Raw genomic sequence first — 24,897 nt, 5'->3', positions numbered from 1 at the left:
TTATGATGCAGAGACAATCACTGCGTGCTCCACTGGGACTTCTTGTAACAGCTGACCCATTGGTCTCATGCTGGGTCCTTGTGATGATTGTGAAGTCCTTGTGATGATTCATTTTAGTCGTCAGCTTGACTGGATTAAGGGATACCTAGAAAGCTGGTCTGTGTGTGTGAGAGAATTTTCCCACAGAAGACTGGTGTTTGAGTCAGTGGACTGAGTGAGTAACATCCATCCTCAGTGTGGTAGGCACCATCCAATTGGATGGATCAAAAAGGCAGAAGGAAGGAGAATTCACACTCTCTCTCTCCTGCTTTTGGACATCATAACTCCAGGTTTTCCATCCTTTGGACTCTGAGACTTGCACCAGCAGCGCCCTGGATCCTCGGACCATCAGCCTCGGACTGAAAGTTATATCATCAGCTTTCCCGGTCCCGAGGCCTTTGGGCTTGGACAGCCATGCTGCCAGCATCCCTGGTTCTCCAGCTTGCACTGGGCCTATTGTGGGGCTTCTCAGCCTCCATAATTACATGAGCCAGTTCCCCTAAGAATTGCCTTCCCATCTATATAGATATCTGACTGGTTCTGTCTCTCTAGAGAACTCTGACTAGCCCAGTCCCCAGTGGACCATTCCCAACTTCAGATGACCCTTTTACCCTGCACCCCCCTTCTCTTGCTATCTCCCTCCCTAGGAATCTTCCCTCCCATGTCAACCCCGGACTATACTGAGGCTGTAGAATTGCATCGGCATGCTAGGAAAAGGGATAGAGGAAAGAAGATGGGGTACATCGGCTTCACCAAAGAGAAAGCAGATGCCATGCTACTCTGTTTCAGGCAAACTCTCCAAGGTGGAAAAATAGGAGGTCAGGTGTTATGAGGTGAAAGTAGGAACAGAGAGATGTTATGGGAATCTGAGAAGAATGGCTTTTTGAGTGTGTACTCTTGCAAGATTACACTGTGAGAGTCCAATGAACGAAGATAAAAAGTCAAGTGGTCTATGAGTACAGGAGGAAGGCTCACAAATGCACAGCACTTTACGTTTACCAGGTGATTCCACAGAAATATCCCCTAACATCCTGTGTGCAGGCAACATGCCATATCAGAGGAGCAAGGTGAGACTTAGGCAGGCTAAACAACTTATCTAAAGCCAGCACCAGGATTTTTGCCACTGGAACCACCTGGTGGCTCTTCCACTATATCTACAACTATCCCACACCAGAGAAGACTGACTGCTGAGCTCCACCACCCTTTAAGTCCCGTTGGGTGGGCACTGCAGGGAATGGGAGACGGGCTTTATTCTCTTCCTGTGGCTCTCATTCTGTGGGCTCTTCTTTCTGAGAGGAACATGCTCCAGAAGCTGATATCCACAAAGATTGTGGATCTGAGAACCCATGGAAAGAAGAGATTAAGATAATTCTAGAGAGCCCAGGGCAAAACCTGCAGGACCTTAGCTTTCAATGCTCTGCCATTGTCACTGCTGTTGTACATTGATGCTGAAAAATGAGAAAGAAATGAGGGTCTGGACCATCTCACTCTCCTCTCTCTAGACAAACAGCAGATACTCATCATAAATACTGACTTTCCATGTTGAGTTAATGGAGGTCCGTGTTCCTTTCCTATTTTTTTTCAATTTTCTGTGGTAAAATGTACATAACATAAATGTACCGTGTTAACAATTTTTAAGTGGAACATTCAGTGCCATTTGGCACCATCATCCATCTCCAAAACTCTTTTTACCGTTTAAAACTATAACTCTATCTATACCCATTAAACCCTTACTGTCCATTCCCCGCCCCCCGCCTTTGACAACCACCATTCAACTTTCTATCTCTATGATTTTTGACTACTCTATCTACCTCTTATAAGTTGGGCCATACAGTATTGGTCATTTTATGATTGGCTTATTTTCCTTAGCACAAAGTCTGCAAGGTTCATCCATGTCTAAGCATGCGTAAGACTTTCCTTTCTTCTTCAGGTTCAATAACATCCCATTGTATGTATAGACCACATTTTGCTTATCCCTCCATCTCTTGATGGACACTGGGTTGCTTCCGTGGTTTAGCTGTTGTGAATAATGATACTATGAACACGGTGTACAAATATATCTTTGAGACCCTACTTTCAATTCTTTGGGTTATATACCCAGAAGTGGAATTGCTGGGTCATATGGTCATTCTATGTTTAATTTTTTGAGGAATCACTACACTGTTTTCCACAGTGCTCATAACATTTTACATTCCCATCAACAGTACACAATGTCTTCACTTTCTCACCAGCACTTGTTATTTTCTCTCTCTTTTTTTATACTAGCCATTCTAATGGGTATGAAGTACTATTTCAATGGGTATTTCATTGTGGTTTTGATTTGCATATTCATAATGATTAGTGATGTTGAATATCTTTTTATGTGTTTAGAGGTCATTTGTATAACTCTGAGATATATTTTATCAAATTTTTTACCCATTTTTGAAGCATGTTGTTTGACTTTTTGCTGAGTTCTCTAATTATGTTATCATAGATTTTAATCCCATATCAAATATATGATTTGCAGTCATTTTCTCCCAGTCCATAACTTGTCTTTTTACTCTGTTGATATTGTCTTTTAATGCACATTTTAAAAAATTTTTATAAAATTCAATTTGTTTATTTTTTCTTTTGTTGCCTGTGCCTTTGGTGTCATATTCAAAAATCATTGCCAAATCCAATGTCATGAAGGTTTTGCCCTATGTTTTCTTCTAAGGGTTTCATAGTCTTCGGTCTTACATTTAGGTCTTTGATATATTTTGAGTTAATATTTGGATATAGTATTAGACAAGGGCCCAAGTTCAATCTTTTACATGCAGATACCCAGTTTTCCCAGCACCATTTACTGAAAAGACTGTTCCTTCCCCATAAATAGCTTCTCATGCTTGTCAAAAAGCATTTGACCTTATAGCAAGGGCTTATTTCTGGGCTGTTTTATTCCATTGGTCTACATGTCTGTGTCTTTGTGCCAGTGCCATGTTATTTTGATTACTGTAGGTTTCTAGAAGCTTTGAAATCAAGAAGTGTGAGTCCTCCGACTCTGTTGTTACCTTTCACAATTGTTTAACTATTCAGGGTCCCTTGAGATTTCACATGAATTTTAGGATTGGTTTGTCAAATTTTGCAAAAAAATAAAAGTCATTGGGCTTTTGATAGAGATTGCATTGACTCTGTAGATCACTTTGGGTAGTACTGACATCTTAACAATATTAAGTCTTATAACCCATAAACATGGGATGTGTTTCCACTTACTTTATAGCTTCTTTAATTTCTTTCAGCACTCTTTGCAGTTTTCATTTTACATGTCATTTATCTCCTTGATTAAGTTAATTCCTAAGCGTTTTCTTTTATGTTATTATAAATGGAATTTTAAATGTTTATTTTGGTTTGTTCATTGTTAATGTATAGAAATGTAACTGATTTTTGTGTGTTGAGTTTGTATCTGGCTACTTTACTGAATTCTACTGAATTCATTAGCTCTAACTTTTTTGTGTGAAATTGCTAGGGTTTTCTACATATAAGATCAAACCACCTGTCAACAGAGATAATTTCACTTCTTTCTTTCCAACTTAGATGCCTTTTATTTCTTTTTCTTGCCTAATTATTCTGGTTAGAACTTCCAGTACTATGGTGAATAGAAGTGGTGAGAGTGGGCATCCTTGTCTTGTTCCTGACCATAAAGGAAAAGTTTTCAGTCTTTCACCATTGAGTGTAATGTTTGCTGTGGGTTTTTCATGTATGGCTCTTATGTTGAGGTAGTTCATTCCTAGTTTAGTGAGTGGTGGGGTTTTGTTTGTTTGTTTGTTTATTATGAAAGGGTGTTAAAGTTTGTAAAATTTGTTTTCTGCATCAATTGAGATAATTATGTGGGGTTTTTTTCTTCCTTCTGTTAATGTGTATGTTGATATTCATATGTTGAACCATCCTTGCATTCCAGAAACAAATCCCACTTGGTTATGGTGTATAATTCTTTTAATATGTTGCTGAATTCAGTTTGCTAGTATTTTGTTCAGGATTTTTACATCAGTGTTTGTAAGGGATGTTGGTCTGTAGTTTTGATTTTTGTAGTGGCTTTGTCTGACTTTGATATCAGGGTAATGCTGGAATTAGAATGAGTTAGGAAGTGTTCCCTTCTCTTTAATTGTTTGGAAAAGTTTGAGGATTCGTATTAGTTCTTTTTAAAATGCTTATTAGAATTCACCAGTGAAGCCATAGGTCTAGGGCTTTTCTTTGGGGGCACTTTTTATCTTACTGATTCACTCTCCTTACTAGTTATAGATCTATTCACATTTTCTATTTCTTCATGATTTAGTCTTGGTAGATTGTGTGTTTCTAGGAATTTTTTCATTTCATCCAGGTTATCCAATTTGTTAGCATACAACAGTTCATAGTAATCTGTTATAACACTTTTTTTCCTGTAGAATCAGTTAATGTCCTCATTTGCATTTCAGATTTTAGTAATTTGAGTCTACACTCTTTTTCCTTAATCCATCTAGCTAAAGGTTTGTCATTTTGTTGATCTTCTCAAGTAACTAACTTTTGGTTGTATTATTTTTCTCTTCTCTATTTCATTGGTCTATGCTCTAATCTTTATTATTTATTTCCTTCTGCTAGCTGTGGGATTAGTTTGTTCTTTTTTCTAGTTACTTGAATTGTAAAGCTAGGCTGTTGATTTGAAGACTTTCTAGTTTTTTAATGTAAGCGTTTATAGCTATCAATTTCCCACTTAGCACTGTTTTCACTATGTCTTAAAAGTACTGGAATGTTGTGATTTCCTTTTCACTAATCACTAGGTATTGTTAAATTTTCCTTGGGATTTCTTGTTTAATCCATTGGCTGTTTAAGAGTATATTGTTGGCGGTGAGACCGGGAGCGCGGCCAGGTCCAGCGGGTGCGCTGGGCCGTCGGGGGTCGGTGTTCGTTCCACCCCAGACCATGGCCCGGAAGAATCAACACCACACTTGGCTGTTTGGAAACGCCCGCCAGCCTTTGGGAAGATTGCCTGGCCGGTTATAGCAGGAGGCCTGTGTATATAATGGGAAAAAGCTGCTCTCAACTTCCCCCAACCTTTTACAAGAAAACGTTTGCTACATCTAGCCTTTGTAGGTGTAAAGAGGTTGCCGACTATGATAGAGTTAGAAAATTACACATCTTGTAAATACCCATTTGTTTTTTTAAAAAATCATAGGAAAAAATGTCTTCTGGAAATAAATTTTTGAAGTGGAATTGTTAGACCACCTCTGGAAGCCACACGCATCCTCATTTGTTTGTTGGGTTAGAGGACATGGAAGACCTTGAGAAGTAGGAGGAGAAGATTCTGTGCCAGACTGTGGGTCATATGTAGAAGACATGTTCATGTTATAAGCATTGTTTTGTGTGTGCATTTTATTCCTCACTACTGTGTATATAGTTGACAAAACAAAGTACTTTTTTGAAATATCTAGTCTTTCTAGATGCTCTGAAGTGCCTCTGATGTATGTTGAAAGTACAAGTAGTAATTCCTTTTGTAAATTTCTTTTTGTTAAAGTTCATATGAAATTTGGGGGGGAATGGCCAAACCAGCTCTTGAGTAGCACATGTTGTGTTTGTGGATGGTTCAGGAAAGGAGGGAGGAGAAGGAAGAGCTCTAGGCCAGTGAGCTTACAGAGGCAAGATTAACCATTGTTCCTGTCTGTGTATTTTGTCTTGCTTACCTGTGTATATAGTGTATGTAAAAGACAAACAAGTCCTAATTTGCATTTAGCCTTTCTAGATGTTAAAGAGGTTGCTAGTGTATGACAAAAGTAGAATCAGTAAACTAATATATTTTGTACATTTTTGCTTTGAAATTCCTAGGAAAGATTGTCTTCTGAAAATTTGAGCATTGTAGCCCACTGGGTTGGTGGAGGAGGGAAGGGTTCTAGGCCAGCATGTTCGTATTTTGAAGACACTTTCAAATTATAATGATTGTTATATGCATGCAGTTTATTCAAGACTGCTCTGTATGTAGTGGACAAATTAAATCCTTATCTGAAACATCTAGTCTACCTAGGTAGACTAGATGTTTAGAAGTGCCTGACGTATGTTAAACGTAGAGATAGTAAAATATCACTTTGTAAATATCTTTTTGCTAAAATTCACAGGAAATACTGTCTTTTGAAAATAGAATTGATAAGCCACCTCTGTGAGCAGTATAGTACTGTCTGTACTTATTCAGTGGTTTGGAGGAGGTGAGAGGGAAGGAATTACAAAAGGTAATATGCTAGTGTGTTTGTACTTGGACATTTTCAGATACCATTTTTCTTATGTTTTGTGTATTTTGTTTTGCTATGTATATATAGTGTATATAATAGACAAAAGAATCCAATCTTCAGTATCTAGTCTCTAGATGTTAAAGAGGTTGCCAGTATATGACAAAGTACTTAGTAAAACTAGCACATTTTATACACTTTGTGTTGAAATTCATAGGAAAGCTTGTCCTCTGTAAATGACTTGGATATGAATTTGTTTAACCATTTTTAAGCATTACACATGCCTGTACTTGCCCACTGGATATAAGGCAGAGAGAAGGAAATGGGACAAGTGATAATAATTTCTAAGTCATGGGGAGGTTTTCTACCTTAATATTGTTCATTTCCTTCTCTTTTTATTCTCAGTATTTGTGATTCTTAACAGTACTGTACAATTTGTTAATAGATGATTTCAACTAATACATGATGTACTTCAGTGTGAAAATTCCCCTCAGAACTCAGGGTCATTAGAATAAATTGGCCTCCTATTTTATTACTGTGGTCAGTTTGGGAATCACTGTGCTGAATGTATGTGAAAGGAGCTAAACAGATACATTCCCACATCCTATACCCATCTTAGTGCTGCACAGAGTACAATCCAAGACTCTTCCTGACCATTTTAAGGGGCTTCCTGGGAAATAATATAGAGGGTCCACCTCTATGATATCTCTGGAAACATGAAGTTAGAGTTTCCAGGTCCTTCTGTGATGCTGATAACAGCCAGCACCCTCCACCTTGCACACCCTGGAGCCTGTCTACCTGGGTTGAAATCCTGGCTTTGTTTCTTACTTTAGCTGTGTAACCTGGACAAATCCATTGTCTCCTCTGTGCCTTTGTTTTCTCGTGTAAAATGGGATAATAACTGTACCTACCTCATGAAAACTAATGAAAGAATAAAATGAGTTAATAGAGATGAAGATTTTATAAAACTGAAAAAATAAGCATGGCATTAAGATCAGTTATTATTTTCATGATTATTATTTTTAAAAAAAGATCCCACAGGCCGGGCGCTGTGGCTCACGCCTGTAATCCTAGCTCTTGGGAGGCCGAGGCGGGCGGATTGCTCAAGGTCAGGAGTTCAAAACCAGCCTGAGCAAGAGCGAGACCCCATCTCTACTATAAATAGAAAGAAATTAATTGGCCAACTGATATATATATAAAAAATTAGCCGGGCATGGTGGCGCATGCCTGTAGTCCCAGCTACCCGGGAGGCTGAGGCAGAAGGATCACTCGAGCCCAGGAGTTTGAGGTTGCTGTGAGCTAGGCTGACGCCACGGCACTCACTCTAGCCTGGGCAACAAAGCGAGACTCTGTCTCAAAAAAAAAAAAAAAAAAAAAAGATCCCACAGAAACAACTTAACTTTCCCCCTCAAGAAACTAGAAAAAGAAGAACAAACTAAGCCCAAAGTTAATAGAAGGTAGGAAATAACAAAGATAGAGAAGAAGTAAATGAAATAGAGACTAAGAAAACAATAGAAATGATCAATGAAATGAAAAGTTGCTCTTTGAAAAGAAACAAAATTGGCAAAGTTTAGCTAATGAGTAAGACAAAGTCAGAGGGGGAATGGGAGAGAGAAAACTCAGATCATCAGAAATAAAAAAAGGAGACATTACATAGAAATATGAAGGATCATAAAAGACTATGAACAATTATACACAATTTGGATAACCTAGAAGAAATGGATAAATCCCTAGAAACATAAACTCTACCAAAACTGAATCATGAAAAGATAGAAACTCTAAACAGACCAATAGTAAGGATTAATGAATAAAGCAATTGAATCGGTAGTCACGCAATTTTGACCAATTAAACAACTAGCAACACAATATACATAGATAAAATAGACATTAAAGTACTTTGTTGTTTTCATAATTAGTATTAGTTTTTAATTTATTAATTTAGAGTTTTCTAGTACTGTTGATTCATAGAAAACAAACATAGTTTTGTTTTATATACATATGTCAATACATATATATACACAGTCACATATATATATATACACATATATACACCTACATATATATCTTGCTTTGTGATCTAATTTGTGTTAAATATTTCCAAGGTATTTTATGTAAGCGAAAAATGTTTCTATTTGGAGAGCAGAGGTTCAATATATATTCAGTAAGTCAAACTATCAAACTATTTTGTTGCTCAATTTCTGAATCCTTAATACTTTGCTTCTGATTTATAATGTAAATACAGAGAAAGCCATGTAAAAATATTTTCTAAAATTAAGGCAATATTCATTTTTAAATCCACAAGGCAAAAACTCCACATAAACAAAGTGGATTCATGACTTACCATTCCAAGTGTCTATAACTCAACCTCTCCAAAATTAATGGACTATCCCACCTTAAACATTTCCTCACCGAGGGACATGAAAGTGCATCCTTGAACTTTTTTCTTGCTAACATTCCCAGTTGACACTTTTATGTAATAAAGAAAAATTTACCTTCTATGGAGCTCAAAATCCACGCAACTTTATCTCAGATATTCTTTTTTAATTGTCCATATTCACTTGGTTTCTTTTCAAAATCAGTGAAAACATACTTTTGTGCTTTCCAGTTCAATCTGGCCCTTGTTACATGTTAATTTTTAAGTGTACTAATCTCCCTTAATAACATCGTATTTCAAATGACCGTTGTCTCTCTAAGGATGTAACATACAAAACTCCTAACTTGTCCCTTAAAGCCTCCTCTCTGAAATCGAATTTACCCTCCAGCTAAACTCCATACTACTCATTATTCTGTGGAAGCATCTTTTTTATTAAGTTTCTTGAATGATTATCTCACATGCCGTTCCATTTTCATGGAGCTTTTCCTACAGTCTCATGTGCAGTTAATGTCTTGGCATGTGTATTGTGTCAGATTGAAAGCTACACACTCAATGATGTCTCCATCAGCTCCAGATTGTTTCAGGACCTTCTGTTTTATTATCACATAGACTTAGAACTCCTCCCCTGCAAGCATTAATAACATTTCAATTACATAAGCTTTTATATATTTAATTTACAACTGCTGTTTGATTGGTTATTGTGGAGCAGGAGTTTTGTTTTCTGTCTTGTTCACCACTCTCTGGTACTGTGTTTCATAAATGAGCTTAAGACTCTGAGGAGAAGGAATAAATACACCAATGAACATTGTGAAAATACATATAAGTTAAATATTTCTCATAAGACTAGAGGATTCTGTATTCCTTATCCAGGCAAAGCAGAGCCTGGATGCACTGGAGTCCCAGCTCATGAGAACAAAGGGGCTGACAGTTGGGAAACAAGCAGCGACGAGTGTAGCAGTGTTCACCAGCCACCAGCTAGAATTATTCAAAAAAGCAAAACAAACATGAAACATGGAGGAAAGGGTGTACAAAGATACAAAGGTGCTCACCAGAACCAGGATGTTTTGAGTGGCTCTGGTCTCAGGGGTTGATTTACATGAGACATTGGTTCTCTGAATGTGTTGGACTCTCTGCTTGTGCCTATGCAAGATGAAAACCATGGAGCTGCTGGCCGAGAACATGAGCCCCAGACAGAAAATATCAGGGAACAACAACAATACTATATACAGTAAGTCTGTGATGTTGTCATGAACTTCAGCATGACAGTAACCATAATCTCTTTCATTTGTGACATTTGTGTTGCTCCATTTGCCAGTTACATACAGAAGAATGACAATATTTAGCATCATGTGCAGAATCCAGCACAGGAAAATAGAAAAGCCAATGCACCTGGGAGCTTTCTCTTTAAGCTCTGCCCACCTGGAGTTCCTGGGGCTGATTGTGATCACCTGGAAGACACTCAAGAGGCAGGTGGAGCTGATGGACACACCCCTGCCCACCCTGTGGACGTAGAAGACAAGTTTGCATTCAATATCATTGAGGAAATGTATCACCCCAAAGGCTGCCATTGTCTGGGGGACTCCTTTAGAGAGGATGACCAAGGAGTTGGCTACAGTCAAGTGTCTGAGAATCATGTTAGTGGATCTTACCCTGCAACCAGTGAAGTTAAGGAAGAAATAATGGCAGAGAAGACAGAAATTCCCCAGAATTCCAACTATTGCCTGTGATAAGTACAGCATTCCTATAGCCAAATCCTTGGAGGCCATTCTGCCAGTTCCCGGTGATTGAAATTTTTTGGTCTTTTTTCAAAATCAGAAGATCCTGCATGGGAATATAAGGCATGGGCTACATACGTCATGTCAACTGAAATCCAATACTCTCCTCTTACATTAGCTCCCACTTAGAAACAGTTACTTTTTTTCATCACTAGGCTTCTAAGAGTTGAATGCATAACCTTTAAAGAATACTTATAATGTACAAATCACTGCTGTAAAGGATATCCATATAGCTACTTCTTTATTCTTCACATTCATGAATTAGGAACAACTAATATATTCATTAAAAGGTAAGAAGCAGTTAGGCAGAAAAAAATTAATGATTGCCGAAATTCAGACCATGTTTGGGGGCAAAGTAGGGACTTGAACTTGTCTGGGATAGGAAATAAGGCATATATTTAAACAGTATGCTATAGCAACAAAATTAATTAGCTGCCTTCTTCAAATATTCCAGACTTATTTAGTTAATTTTACACCTTATATTGCTATCTTAAATTGGTTGTAGTTTGCTGTATAATTATGGTTATAATAATTTTATTGGTGGTATTTTACTGTATCATTATGGTTATAATAATTTTTCATTTATGTAGATTTATTTTTCCCAATACTAATTATAAACAAAGCATTAAAGTAAACTATAGGTGTTATTTTATATTAATATACATAATTAATATAATATATTAATATATTATTCACATATATATATGAATGTGCCTATATATGAGTGTGCCACATGACAAGTTGGAGGTAATGAGTGCACAATTGGTCTGATGTTAGGATGGCTATAGAAAGACCCATTCCCTTTTACACAAGGAACAAAATGGCAAATATCATAGAAATTAGTGAATATTATGCCATGATCTAAATTATGGTACATTAAATACTAATATGTGATCAAACATTGCAGGGAAAACACTAAAGCATTACTAATCTACTAATTCTAGAACATACACTTATAATTAATACCTGAGTTAAATAAGATATTAGTCACTGGACAAGATTGGTGAAATATATTACAATATAAGACATATACAGGCCAGGCGCGGTGGCTCACGCCTGTAATCCTAGCACTCTGGGAGGCCGAGGCGGGCGGATTGCTCGAGGTCAGGAATTCGAAACCAGCCTGGGCAAGAGCAAGACCCTGTCTCTACTATAAATAGAAAGAAATTAATTGGCCAACTAATATATATAGAAAAAATTAGCCAGGCATGGTGGCATATGCCTGTAGTCCCAGCTACTTGTGAGGCTGAGGCAGAAGAATTGCTTGAGCCCAAGAGTTTGAGGTTTCTGTGAACTAGGTTGATGCCACAGCACTCTAGCCCAGGCAACAGAGTGAGACTCTGTCTCAAAAAAAAAAAAAAAAAAAAAGACACATACACAAATTAGAACTAATGTATAAATATTTTTATTTTATAAATTGAAATTGTAAAGCTTTAGATTAATATTGGAATCTTTTTAAAGCATAGAAAAATATCAAAGGATACATTTGATCCTGACAGCTGCTACTTTAACCCATTATTATAAAATTACCTTTTCTTAAATGCTGCTTCCCTAACTTCTAGAGGAAAACCAGTCTTACCGTACTAGACAGACCATGGATGTTTTCAACAGAGACACAATTACTGTCTCCATTAAGCACTTCACACTCTGAGTTAGAGAAAACCTTTCTATTCCAGTAATTGCCATTCAGATGCACTGTTTCTATCCAGGACTTCATGATTCCTGTAGATTCATCTCATTCTTTCTGATAATCATGGAAATATAATATTAATGGCACAGTTCAAATAATCCTGAAAAATCTACTCTATGATTCCTGTAAGGTAGGCTAAACAACAGTTTGATTTTAAAACTACAGTCCTTAAGCACCTTGAAAAGCAGGTTACACTAAATTACTTTAGGAGCTGTCAAGGATTGGTTCAGGGTCTAGGACCTCACCTCTCTTTACTAGCTCAACTTGTGCTTCAAGTATTCTACCTTCTTGTATGACTTTGGCACTGGGTCAGTTTTAAACCTTGAAGAATTCTTTTTTCTTCTTATGTTCACTTACCCACACTCCTGGTAGGCATCCTTCCCTCACAGACCGAAATAGAAAATACTCACCTGATTTCTTCTCATCTCCAGGACGATTGGTTCAGTATGAAGGTCACAGCAGCCAGTATTGTGTGGGAGGGAGGCAGCCAGACCCAGAGATATGGGTTTGTAATTCTGTGACCTCACCTTCCCTTAGAGGTGCAATTACCATTTCACCTGTAGTGGCAATGAGAGTACAGGCTTGGGGTGTTGAGAATATTTGTTAAAGCCTTTTTCCCAGCTGCTAATTACCAAAACACAAGGACAAATTCCAAATTAGCATCTCTCAAGAGACCCTTGGTGTGTTTGGGAGAGTCCCTTTCTTTTCTGTTCTCCCTAGAGGCAGATTGGAGTTCACATGGAAGAGACCAGAAGACGTGCTGTCTGTTATGTGAGAGACTATTTGTGAAGCCCGTCATCTCACTGGATGGTCTATTTCACCAGGAAGTTCTACCCAAAATAGAGTTTTTTTCTAATCTTCATACCACTGAGCCACACCATCATTTACGTTATGAGTATTGAAATAGAATCAAACAAAGAACTTGACAAGGACTTTCAAAGAGTTATAACTCAGAAGAAGAACAAGGTGACACAAATTTATATTATAAATCATTGCCCTCATTTGCACAATTAAGTGCCAATATATTTGAAAGTCTACATGATATGGATGTTTGTTAGGAAAACATAATTTAGCAATATTGAATAACCAATAGTAATGGGAAGTCTAAAAAGAACACATCTACAAAAGAGAGATGTTTATAAGAGTTCTTCACAAATAAAACACCAGAATTAGGTGATTAAACAGGCAGATTTCACAATTCTTTTAACTATCAGATAAGCCAATGTTACTTCCTAAAATCAAGAACCCCGAAAGGTTACCTACAGTTTTCTACACCTACTTTTTGCTCAATTGTCAGGAATGAGCACTGATTGCTTTTGTAATTAATTTAGAAACAGAAAACATGAGTTCAAATTAATCCTTTGGTTTTTCCTACAAAAACACAGTTTTTTTGTTGTTTTGTTTTTGAGTCAGAGTCTCACTCTGTTGCCCAGGCTAGAGTGCCGTGGCATCAACCTAGCTTACAGCAACCTCAAACTCCTGGGCTCAAGCAATCCTCCTTCCTCAGCCTCCTGAGTAGCTGGGACTACAGGCATGCGTTGCCATGCCCGGCTAATTTTTTCTATACTTTTTTAGTTGGCCAATTAATTTCTTTCTATTTTTAGTAGAGACGGGGTCTCGCTCTTGCTCAGGCTGGTTTCGAACTCCTGACCTTGAGCGATCCATCCACCTCGGCCTCCCAGAGTGCTGAGATTACAGGCGTGAGCCACAGCACCCCACCAAATACACAGTTTTGAGATAGGGAACTGGCGGGCCCTGCTCAATAGTCATAAGACCCCAAACCAAGGTCTCTGATAAAACAAGAGGTGATGGAGAAGTTGGCTAAAACCAGCTAGAACCAAGATGACCAGGAAAAACAACCTCAGGTTACCCTTGATACTCATTAAACCATGCTTATAATATATTAACATACCAAAAGAAACTCCCACAGTTTACAAATGCCATGGCAACTCCCAGAAGTTGCCCTATATGGTTTAAAAAAGGGAGGGATCCTTGATTTGGGAAACTCCCCACCCCTTTCCCAGAAATGTTATGAATAATCCTCTCTAGGCTTAACATAAAATTAAATAAAAGGTACAAAATAAGACCCCAGAAACTCACAAGGTGCTATTCTCTGTTGCTCTGAGAGATAGTTGCTGCTCTATGAGGCAGCCACCTCTGTTTTTTTCTTTTCTTACTTCAATAAACTTGCTTTTGCCTTACTCTGTTGGTTTACTCTTGAACTCTTTCCTGTGCAAAGCCAAGAACCCACTTGATCTTCAGCTTGGCCCCCAGCTTTGGGGTCCATTTTTCTATATCTGTTTGATCTATGTCTGCTATCTAATGCTCATCACATCCGAGTCAGGGATTATAGTCATACTGGTGGGTGGACAGCCCTTATACATACACACATACATATCACACACATGCACAAATACACAGTTACATATAAAGGCAATCATACATGTTTATCACAACATACACTCAAATACATAGTCATATACTCACATAGCCATACATACACACATTTTCCATAACAAAGTCACACTCATCAAAACACTCACCAATAAATCACACACTCATAAACACTTATTATTAAACACACAATCACCTAAACTAACACATTCCTATTCTCATTCATAAAGTCCTATTCACAGAGTCAGCATGTACGTGTGTATCTCAATATACTGTTCATATATGGAAGAAAAATGGCATCTCCCAAACTCTGGATGTTTGAAAAGGGGGAAATTTTTTACTCTTTTTCAGAATAGAAATAGAAAACTAACACACACACAAACCAATTTAATAATAAAATATTTAAACAATAAAATATATAGACACACATTAACATTCTGTTCCTGGTTCAATATTTACATAAATATTTTCATATTTGTATTACCATCTAATCAAATAGCTTTCCTCAAGTACTGATCTGTGAAGGAGATGTTTTCATACCAGTAGAAGTAAATCTTAGTAGTCCTTGAAACATAGGCTGGACACGGTGGCTCATGCCTGTAATCCTAGCACTCTGGAGGCCGAGGTGGGAGGATCTCTCAAAGTCAGGAGTTTGAGACCAGCCTGAGCAAGAGCAATATGCCATTCTACTAAAAATAGAAAGAAATTAATTGACCAACTAAAAATATATAGAAAAAATTAGCTGGGCGTGGTGGTGCATGCCTGTAGTCCCAGCTACTTGGGAGGCTGAGGCTGAAGGATCACGTAAGCCCAGGAGTTTGAGGTTGCTGTGAGCTAGGGTGATGCCACGGCACTCACTCTAGCCTGGGCAACAAAGTGAGACTCGGAAGGAAGGAAGGAAGGAAGGAAGGAAGGAAGGAAGGAAGGAAGGAAGGAAGGAAGGAAGGAAGGAAGGAAGGAAGGAAGGAAGGAAGGAAGGAAGGAAGGAAGGAAGGAAGGAAGGAAGGAAGGAAGGAAAGAAAGAAAGAAAGAAAGAAAGAAAGAAAGAAAGAAAGAAAGAAAGAAAGAAAGAGAGAGAAAGAAAATGGTACTGTATGGTGATTACAGGTGAATTATCTTTATGGAAATACTCCCTGTTTATACATTTACAGAGTCTAAACTGTCTGTCCCGTTATCACATACATGGAATTTGGATCATTGATCACACTGATTGAGCACATGTGAATCACCTCTGTGGTTCCTAGACATAAGATTAGTGCACCATTATAATTGCACATTCTCCCTGTGGGTGGATTAACAACATGCCTTGCAAAAATCTTCAAATATAAAAAATAATATCCCCAAAATTGTGTGCCTACATACCTCCACTTTTCACTTTTTGTTTACTTTTCTATTCCAGAGTCTTACATCTTCTCTGGAAGAACACATATTAATAACATGTTTATATAAATATAACCCATAGAAAGTTAAATACCATTTCATATTTGACAATGCTTCATCTATAGTTTTAACATACCAAATAAAACTAATATGTCTCTCTTCGACTGTTAGTGGCTCTAATGTTTAAAAAAAAACTAATTTGAAGTCAAACAGACTGAATTTAGAATTTTGATTTTGGAAAGTTTGTCAAATATCAAAGATTTAAAACATTTTTTAGGCCGGGCGCTGTGGCTCACGCCTGTAATCCTAGCTCTTGGGAGGCCGAGGCGGGTGGATTGCTCAAGGTCAGGAGTTCAAAACCAGCCTGAGCAAGAGCAAGACCCCGTCTCTACTATAAATAGAAAGAAATTAATTGGCCAACTGATATATATAGAAAAAATTAGCCGGGCATGGTGGCACATGCCTGTAGTCCCAGCTACTCGGGAGGCTGAGGCAGAAGGATCACTCAAGCCCAGGAGTTTGAGGTTGCTGTGAGCTAGGCTGACGCCACGGCACTCACTCTAGCCTGAGCAACAAAGTGAGACTCTGTCTCAAAAAAACAAACAAACAAAAAAAAAAAACATTTTTTGTCACAAAATAGGACCACAGGTTACTATAAAATAATACTCATTCAGCCAAAGTGATAATTTAAATATTTTACAAGGTAAAAGCTTTACTCTTTAATAGAAAGGAGACTCAGTTTTTCAGACAATCATAAGATCTAATAAAGACAAACTGAAAGACAAGCTAATAAAGAGGCAAACTGAATATGTCTCTCTTTCTCTTTTTTTTTTCTTGTTTTGAGTTTACTCAAAAGGGGAAACAAAAATCTTTTATCATCTCTATTAATATTACATGAAAATATTGTTTAAAAGAGAAAACCAGGCCAGGCATGGTGGCTCACATCTGTAATCCTAGCACTCTGGGAAACCAAGGTGGGAGGATCATTTGAGGTCAAGAGTTCAAGACCAGCTTGAGAAAAAAGCAAAGTTAAATTTAGTCTCTATTAAAAATAGAAAAAGTTAGGCCGGGCGCGGTGGCTCACGCCTGTTATCCTAGCTCTTGGGAGGCCGAGGCGGGCGGATTGCTCAAGGTCAGGAGTTCAAAACCAGCCTGAGCAAGAGCAAGACCCCGTCTCTACTATAAAAATAGAAAGAAACTAATTGGCCAACTGATATATATATAAAAAATTAGCCGGGCATGGTGGCGCATGCCTGTAGTCCCAGCTACTCGGGAGGCTGAGACAGAAGGATCGCTCGAGCCCAGGAGTTTGAGGTTGCTGTGAGCTAGGCTGACGCCACGGCACTCACACTAGCCTGGGCAACAAAGCGAGACTCTGTCTCAAAAAAAAAAAAAAATACAAAAAAAAAAAAATAGAAAAAGTTAGCTGGTCGTGGTGGCATGCACCTGTAGTACCAGCTACTTGGGAGGCTGAGGCAGGAGGATCGCGTGGACCCAGGAGGTTAAAGTTGCAGTGAACATGTGCCTCCCACATGTGGAAGAAAACAGGAAATTAATTATTGCCTATGAAAAGGAAAGGATTGATGAACAGAAAAAGCCACACAAATATCAAACCAAAACAGACTCATTCCCTGACCAGGACTCAAACCCAACCACGATTTTAACACTAGGCCACAGAGTGAATTGGCTTCTATTGATGTTCCCACTGCAGCGGCTATTCCTGCAGAGGCAGAATACAAAGGAATTTTATCTTTTAGGTCAGAGTTTGCTCTTTAATTTTGTCAAGAGAATGCTTCAGGCTAGTCATAGCACAATTATGTGTCCTTCCTTTTACCGACTTTCTCTATTAATATAAATAAGGCAATCATTTAGAATGAGAGATCTCTAAAATCTATTTTTCTAGGTTAAAGGATTTATCTTTTGGTTATGAATTTTCTTTTCTTTTTTTGAGACAGTCTCACTCTGTTGCCCGCAGTAGAGTGCCGTGGCGTCAGCCTAGCTCGCAGAAACCTCAAACTCCTGGGCTCAAGCGATCCTCCTGCCTCAGCCTCCTGAGTAGCTGGGACTACGGGCATGCGCCACCATGCCCGGCTAATTTTTTCTATATATTTTTAGTTGGCCAATTAATTTCTTTCTATTTTTAGTAGAGACAGGGTCTCGCTTTCACTCAGGCTGGTTTCGAACTCCTGACCTTGAGCGATCCTCCCGCCTCAGCCTCCCAGAGTGTTAGGATTACAGGCGTGAGCCACCAAGCCTGGCCTTTTCCCCATTAATCAAGACAGACAAACAGTGATTTTTACCATCAGTGAACTGGATTGTACAGAGAGAGAAAGGCCAGGGGACTGGCTCGGTAAGAAATTTTTACTATTTTTGCCAGCTTTGTCAGGTGCAGGGCTTCTCTTCACTAGAGCTTTCCAGAAGAACAGAGCAGTTTTGTCATCCGGCTCACTATGCCACACTGTGGGGAGCAAAGGCTCTTGCCCCTCTAAGGTTCCCAGAAAAAAATCACTGACATGAGGCAGACTGATTAAGAGGAGGGAAAAGATACATATTTTATTTGACATGTGTACATGGGAACCCTCAGAACAAAGATTTTGTTTCTACGAACTTGACTGCTTTAGGTATCACAAATAGGTGGATACATACAGTGTTTATCTTTTTGTGATGGCTTCTTTCAGTCAGCACACTGTCCTCAAGGTTCATGCATGTTGTAGCGTGTGTCAGAACTTCCTTCCTCTTTAAGGCTGAAAAATATCCCACATTGTATGTGTATACATACAACATTTTGTTTATCCATTCATCCATCAATAGACATTTGGGTTGTGTCCACCTTTGGCTATTACGGATAACGCTATGAACATGGGTGTGAGTACATAGACATTTTGAAACTGGCTTATTTCACTCACTTTAGTGCCTTTGCTATTCAAGCATATCACTGCTGATATCAAGGGTTCATTCATGGTTATTGCTGAGCGGTATTCCATTCTATGGGTGCACCACAGTTCATCCATCTGTCACTTGTTGGCTGTTTGGGTCATTTCCAACTTTGGAGATTATGCTGTAATGCTATAAAGCTAAAACATTCCACATAGGTCTATTTTTGGTGATATAGAATTTTTATTTTTGTGAGTAAATACTTAAAACATTCTGAAAATTGTACCTTTTGCAATACTCTCTCAATTAGATTTACATTTTAGATTAAAATGTTAGATTCCATTTGAAATGAGGTCACAGAGTTTCACAAAACTCATTAAAATGTGCAAAAAGCAAAGCATTGGAGGACTACTGATGTGTTATGAAACTCCAAAATCGTTATGAAAGAAAGGGGCACCAGTTGCAGGCTGGGTGCGGTGGCTCACGCCTGTAATCCTAGCACTCTGGGAGGCTGAGGCGGGAGGATTGCTCAAGGTCAGGAGTTCAAAACCAGCCTGAGCAAGAGTGAGACCCTGTCTCTACTAAAAATAGAAAGTAATTAATCAGCCAACTAAAAATATATAGAAAAAATTAGCCGGGCATGGTGGTGCATGCCTGTAGTCCCAGCTACTTGGGAGGGTGAGGCAGGAGGATCGCTTGAGCCCAGGAGTTTGAGGTTGCTGTGAGATAGGCTGAGGCCACGGCACTCCCTCTAGCCTGGGCAACAAAGCGAGACTGTCTCAAAAAAAAAAAAAAAAGAAAGAAAGAAAGTTGCAGCAATAAACATCTGCAAAAACAAGAGCGTAGTGATGCTACTGAACTAGTACCATATGAACCTAATGGATCCCTTACCTGTTTTCATTCCTGATACAAGGATCCTGAAAAGGACAGAAATCTTGGATTAATTAGCAGGAGAAACAGAGGGAGTGGCTTTCTTATTTGCCCAACGGCAGAACTCAGCTTGGGGTAGGGATAATGCCAATAGGGAGCATAGACATATTCGTTATTGTTTATATTGCCTAATAAACCAGAGAGTTCATGATACCCTGTGTAGATTTTTGATCCTACAAGTGAATTTTAAAAGGCCAAGAGGAAAAGTTAATTTGTTTTCTCAAGGTACTTCTAAATTCTCCTTGTCCAACATAAGTTGCGAACATGCCTAGCAATTAACCAATTTCAACAGTCAATAATCTTTCTTAAGTTTGAACAGAACAGCAACATACAGCTATGATGAAGATACAAGACCCGTCAAAGGCATGCAATGCCATAATACTTGATAGGTCTGGAAAGGCAACAGGGAAAAGCTATACTGAACCCTGTGGTATTGGATTAGAGTCAGAGACACCAGTATGAACACATATGTAGCTATAGGCAGGTAAGTAGATGAGTAGGTAGATACAGAAAAATTATAAATGTGAGTAAATAGATATTTCTAGGTCTGCCTTCTTAGAGGGAAAAATAGAAATGATACCTCAGTATCAATAAGAATACCCAGTACCCACATCTTGATTTCTAATACTATTCTTTAATAGAAGGCTCCTTGGAGAAGCGGCTGATTCTAAGGCCAGGGTAGGGAAAATACAAAATGCGCCTGGGGGAGCCTCTAGTGGCAAAAAGTAAGAATAAGGAAATACTCCAAAAACAAAAGATTGAGGCCATATCAAAGGGACAAAGGAGCCAATTTGAAGGGGCACCTGTATTCTGACACCAGCTGGATGTTCCACAATTCAACTCAGTTACGACACTGCCTGGTGTTAGCACAGACGCCACCAGTCAAGAGCAGCGTCCTTCAAAAGGTCACCCCCACTTCAGATGCCAGGTGCAAGTCTCACACCCCCAAGCCAACCACACTCATGCTAGGCCAAATACAAATTCAGGGCCTCCCACAACGCCCTCTTGTTCCACAATTTGCTAGAACATCTCACAGTGCAATACTAACGATTACTATGATAAAAGATCTCAATACATTGTCACATGAAGAAACATACAATGCAAGGTCTAAGCGGGTTCTAGCACGGGAGCTTACGTCCCTATGGGGTCAAAGCGTATCAACCTCTGAGTCCACTGATATGTTTCCTCCACCAGAAAGCTCCCCCAAACCTCAGTGTGCAGGGTTTTGTAAAACCTAGGGTTTTATTACCTAGGCATGATTGATTCAATCACTGACATTGAGATTGAACTCAATCTCCAGCCTCCTTCCTGTCCAGAGGTCTGGTGGCTAAAGTTCCATCTAATTACATCATTGGTCTTTCCGGTAACCAGCCCCCATCCTAAAGCCACATAGGCACCTCTGCCATAACTTTGCCTCATTTGCATGACAAAGACCCTCTTATCATTCAGGAAATGCCAAGAGATTTTGAACCAGGAAACAGGACAAAGACCAGATATTATATATATTTTTTAATTACACCACACCTCCCAATGATCAAAGCTGCAACAATTTAAGTAACAAAATAAATTGCTTAGTGTTGAGTTATAACACAAAGTATAAGATAAATGTAAGTGAGTTCATGCTGATGTGAGTTAATAATTAAACAAACAAATAAAGGAGGGAGAAAAGTGGAATCTTCCCTACAGAAGAATGGCAAATAATAGACATGAGTATTTACCTCCCCACTAGGTGGAGCTCAATTCAATGCTGCTCCACACAAACACATACGCTTGAGTGTTGGTGGGGCTTAGAAACTCCCTTCCAAAGAATAGAGTATGGAAAGGAAAATACAGTAACTTTACAGTGCAGAAACCTTGCAAACATTTCCTTAACTACCTAGTCAAGATTAACATCACCAGAGACAACTCCTAGGAATTGCATGAAACTTCCAACAGTATATGATATGATGGGATGTGACATTCTTCCCCCAAACCCATAAAAACAGTAGACTCATGAGAAAAACAATAGACAAATTGAATCTTAGGGACAGTGTAAAAAGTACTGAACCAGTACTCCTCAAACCTTTCAATGTCATGAAAAACAAACGAAAAAAACCCAAAAAACCAAAAACACAGAGTATAACAGACTGGGGAAATAAGATGACTAACTATAATGTGATGTCCTAGATTGAATCCTGAGAAAGAAAAAAAGACTGTGTCAAAACAGGTGAGATATAAATAAAGTCTGGAGTTTAGTTAATAGTAATGTACCAATGTTTGTTTCCTGGTTTTGAAAAATATACTATGGCAAAATGTTAACATTAGGGGTACTGGGTGAAAAATGTTTGGGAAATCTCTGTGTTACCTTTGTAAATTTCCTCCAACTCTGAAATTATTCCAAAATGAGATGTTTACTTTAAAAAATAACTGTTTATAACTTACAAAGGAGCATACAAAAATATTTCCTATGTCTGAGTTAATATTCTTTTTTTCCACGTGAAGGTGTTCATTTTCATCTCTTGGTGACTTCAAAATCACTAAATATCCTCATTAAACAAAACAGATTCATGCCTTCAGCTCCAAATTGATACTCATCTACTGCTCCAAAACTGGTGAATTTTCTTCCATAAACTTGTCTCCTCAATTTGGAAATAAAAAGTCCACCCTGAAACCTCTGGCTCGCCAATTTAGCCAACTGCTATCAAGGCTTAACCCATTCCAATCCACCTTCTAAGCATCACCAAAATCTATTCAGTTTTCCTGCATGCTAAATCTCTATTTCTTCATTGCCTCCCACCTGCGCTCTTTGTAAAGCCAGCTGACACATCATCCCACGTTACTTTTCATCCCCCCACAAATATCCTTCAAATATTTACCTAAAAGTATTTTAACGTGCTAATCATTCTCAATAAGCATGATCATATTTCAAACATCCACAACTTCTTTAGGATGAAAGTCACAATGTTCACAATCCAGCCTCCAAACCCTACAATAACTAAAAACTAATTTTCCTTCTAGTTGTACCCCAGGCCTTTTGCATCACAAATCAAGGTCACTGCCCTCACCCCCAGTTTCTTGAAAGACTGTCTTAGGCTTTTTGTGTTGCTATAAAGGAATACCTGAGGCTGGGTAATCTATAAAGAAAAGAGATTTACTTGGTTCACAGTTCTGCAGGCTGTACAAGAAGCCTGCTGCCAGCATCTGCTTCTGGTGAGGGCTTCCGGTGGCTTCTATCATGGCAGAAGGCCAAGGGGAGCAGGCAAATGCAGAGATCACAAGGCAAGAGAGGAAGCAAGGGTTGAGGGAGGAGATGTCAGGCTCTTCTTAACAACCAGCTCTGGTAGGAGCTAATAGAACTTACTCATCACTGCAATGCAGCACCACGCCATTCATAAGGGATCCACCCCTATTACCCAAGCACCTCCCATTATGCCTCCAACATTGGGGATCAAATTTAAACATGAGGTTTGTAGGTCAAATATCCAAACCATAGCAACCACCCGCATGCTATTCCCCTTTATGCAACGGTCCATACAATTCCAAGCTCCAGTACATTTTGGGATCATTTCACATCTCAGATTGAACCTTACACATTCAAAGACATTTTCAGTAGCTGTACATTATTTCAGGCCTATTTTACGTGATCTGAATTTTTCCACTGAAACCATGCATAAAAATACAAGTATGTAAGTACTTACATATTAATCACCTAAGATTTCATTTGCTTTGGCCATTATTATTATTTCATGTTTGGCCAGCCTCAGCCTAACTCATTCACCCCTCTCTCTGCAGTAACATTGGCTCACGATTCTTTCAGGTCTGAGTGTATCAATGGCTGAATATGATGCAAGGTAGACAATGCATATTTTTCTGATGAGATGAAAGAATCATGTATTTCTTCCACAGCAGACACAGCAGAACCTGGATATGCCGGGGTCGTGGCTCATGAGAACAAATGGGCTAATAGTTGGGAAACATGCAGTGATGAGTGCAGCAATGTTCACCAGCCACCCAACGGAATTATCAAAGAGAGCTAAATAAACATAAGTGATGGAGGAAAAGGCATAAAATGACACAAAAGTGCTCACCAAGACAAGGATGCTTTGGGTGGCTCCGGTCTCAGGTGAGGATCTTGGGGAGAGGTTGTTCCTGTGAATGTGTTGGATCCGCCGCTTGTGCCTGTGCAGGATGAAAACCATGGAGCTGCTGGACCAGAGCATGAGACCCAAACATACAACATCATGGGAAGATGTCAATGCTGAATACACTGAAACAATGACTCTGTCATGAAGTGGAGCAGAACAATATCCAAGATCTTTTCTCTTTGTAATGTTTTTGTTGCTCCATTTCCTAGTTGTATAAACAGGAAAAATGATATTTACCAGTATGTGGAGAACCCAGCACAGGATACTGGAGAGGCCAATGTACTTTGGGGCTTTTGCTTTAATCTCTGCCCACCTGGAGTTCATAGGGTGGATTGTGATCAACTGGAAGACACTCAGGAGGCAGGTAGTACCAATGGACACACCCCTAGACACTCTGTGAACATATAAAAAAACTTTGCATCCAAAATAATTGATTAACTGTTTCAACCCAAAAGCTGTCATGGCCTCTGGGATTCCTCGAGAGAGAACAGCCAAGGAGTTGGCTACAGTCAGGTGCTTGAGAATCAAATCCATGGGTTTTGGCCTGCATCCACTGACATAAAGGAACATATAATGATACAAGAGTGAAAAATTCCCCAGGATTCCAATGACAATCTGGAATAGGAAGATTATTCCTACTTTCAAATCCACGGAGGCCATTCTGTCATTTTCCAGGACTCGATATTCAAATTCATAAGCAGAGGGCTCTGCATGGAAACATGAGTTGTGGGCTACATTTTCACGGAAAATGACATCTCTACTTACTATTCTTTCCCCCTGAGAATTAGTAGTTAAAATAACACTTTACTTGTTCTAACATTTAATATTCATAATCCTATGAGTTAGGGCTTAATATTATTTTCCTTTTATCAACTAGGAGAATTCACTCACAGGAAAGTTAGATGACTCACATAAATAGCAGTAGAGGCAGGATTTGAACCTGCATACCCTGGTTGCAAAGATATCAGTATTCACTGCTGTGCTTTATTATGAAAGTTACCCAGTTGTATTCTTTAAATTATATATATATATATGTGTGTGTGTATATATATATGTAATATATATATACACACACACATATATACATACACTTATAAATACTTTGTCA

The 24,897-nt window shown here is 38.7% G+C and overlaps 1 protein-coding gene across 1 annotated transcript; it reads right to left on the bottom strand.

Moving 5' to 3' along the window:
* Window positions 1-23,414: 23,414 nt before the first annotated feature.
* On the bottom strand, window positions 23,415-24,449 carry LOC105867595 (vomeronasal type-1 receptor 2). The gene is given in 1 exon segment (XM_012757810.3): window positions 23,415-24,449. A coding segment is annotated over 1 exon segment (1,035 nt).
* Between the last annotated feature and the right edge of the window lie 448 nt (window positions 24,450-24,897).

The sequence above is a fragment of the Microcebus murinus genome, chromosome 32 (assembly GCF_040939455.1).
Source record: "Microcebus murinus isolate Inina chromosome 32, M.murinus_Inina_mat1.0, whole genome shotgun sequence".
NCBI classification, from domain to species: domain Eukaryota; kingdom Metazoa; phylum Chordata; class Mammalia; order Primates; family Cheirogaleidae; genus Microcebus; species Microcebus murinus.
This window is presented reverse-complemented; position numbering and strand designations above follow the sequence as displayed.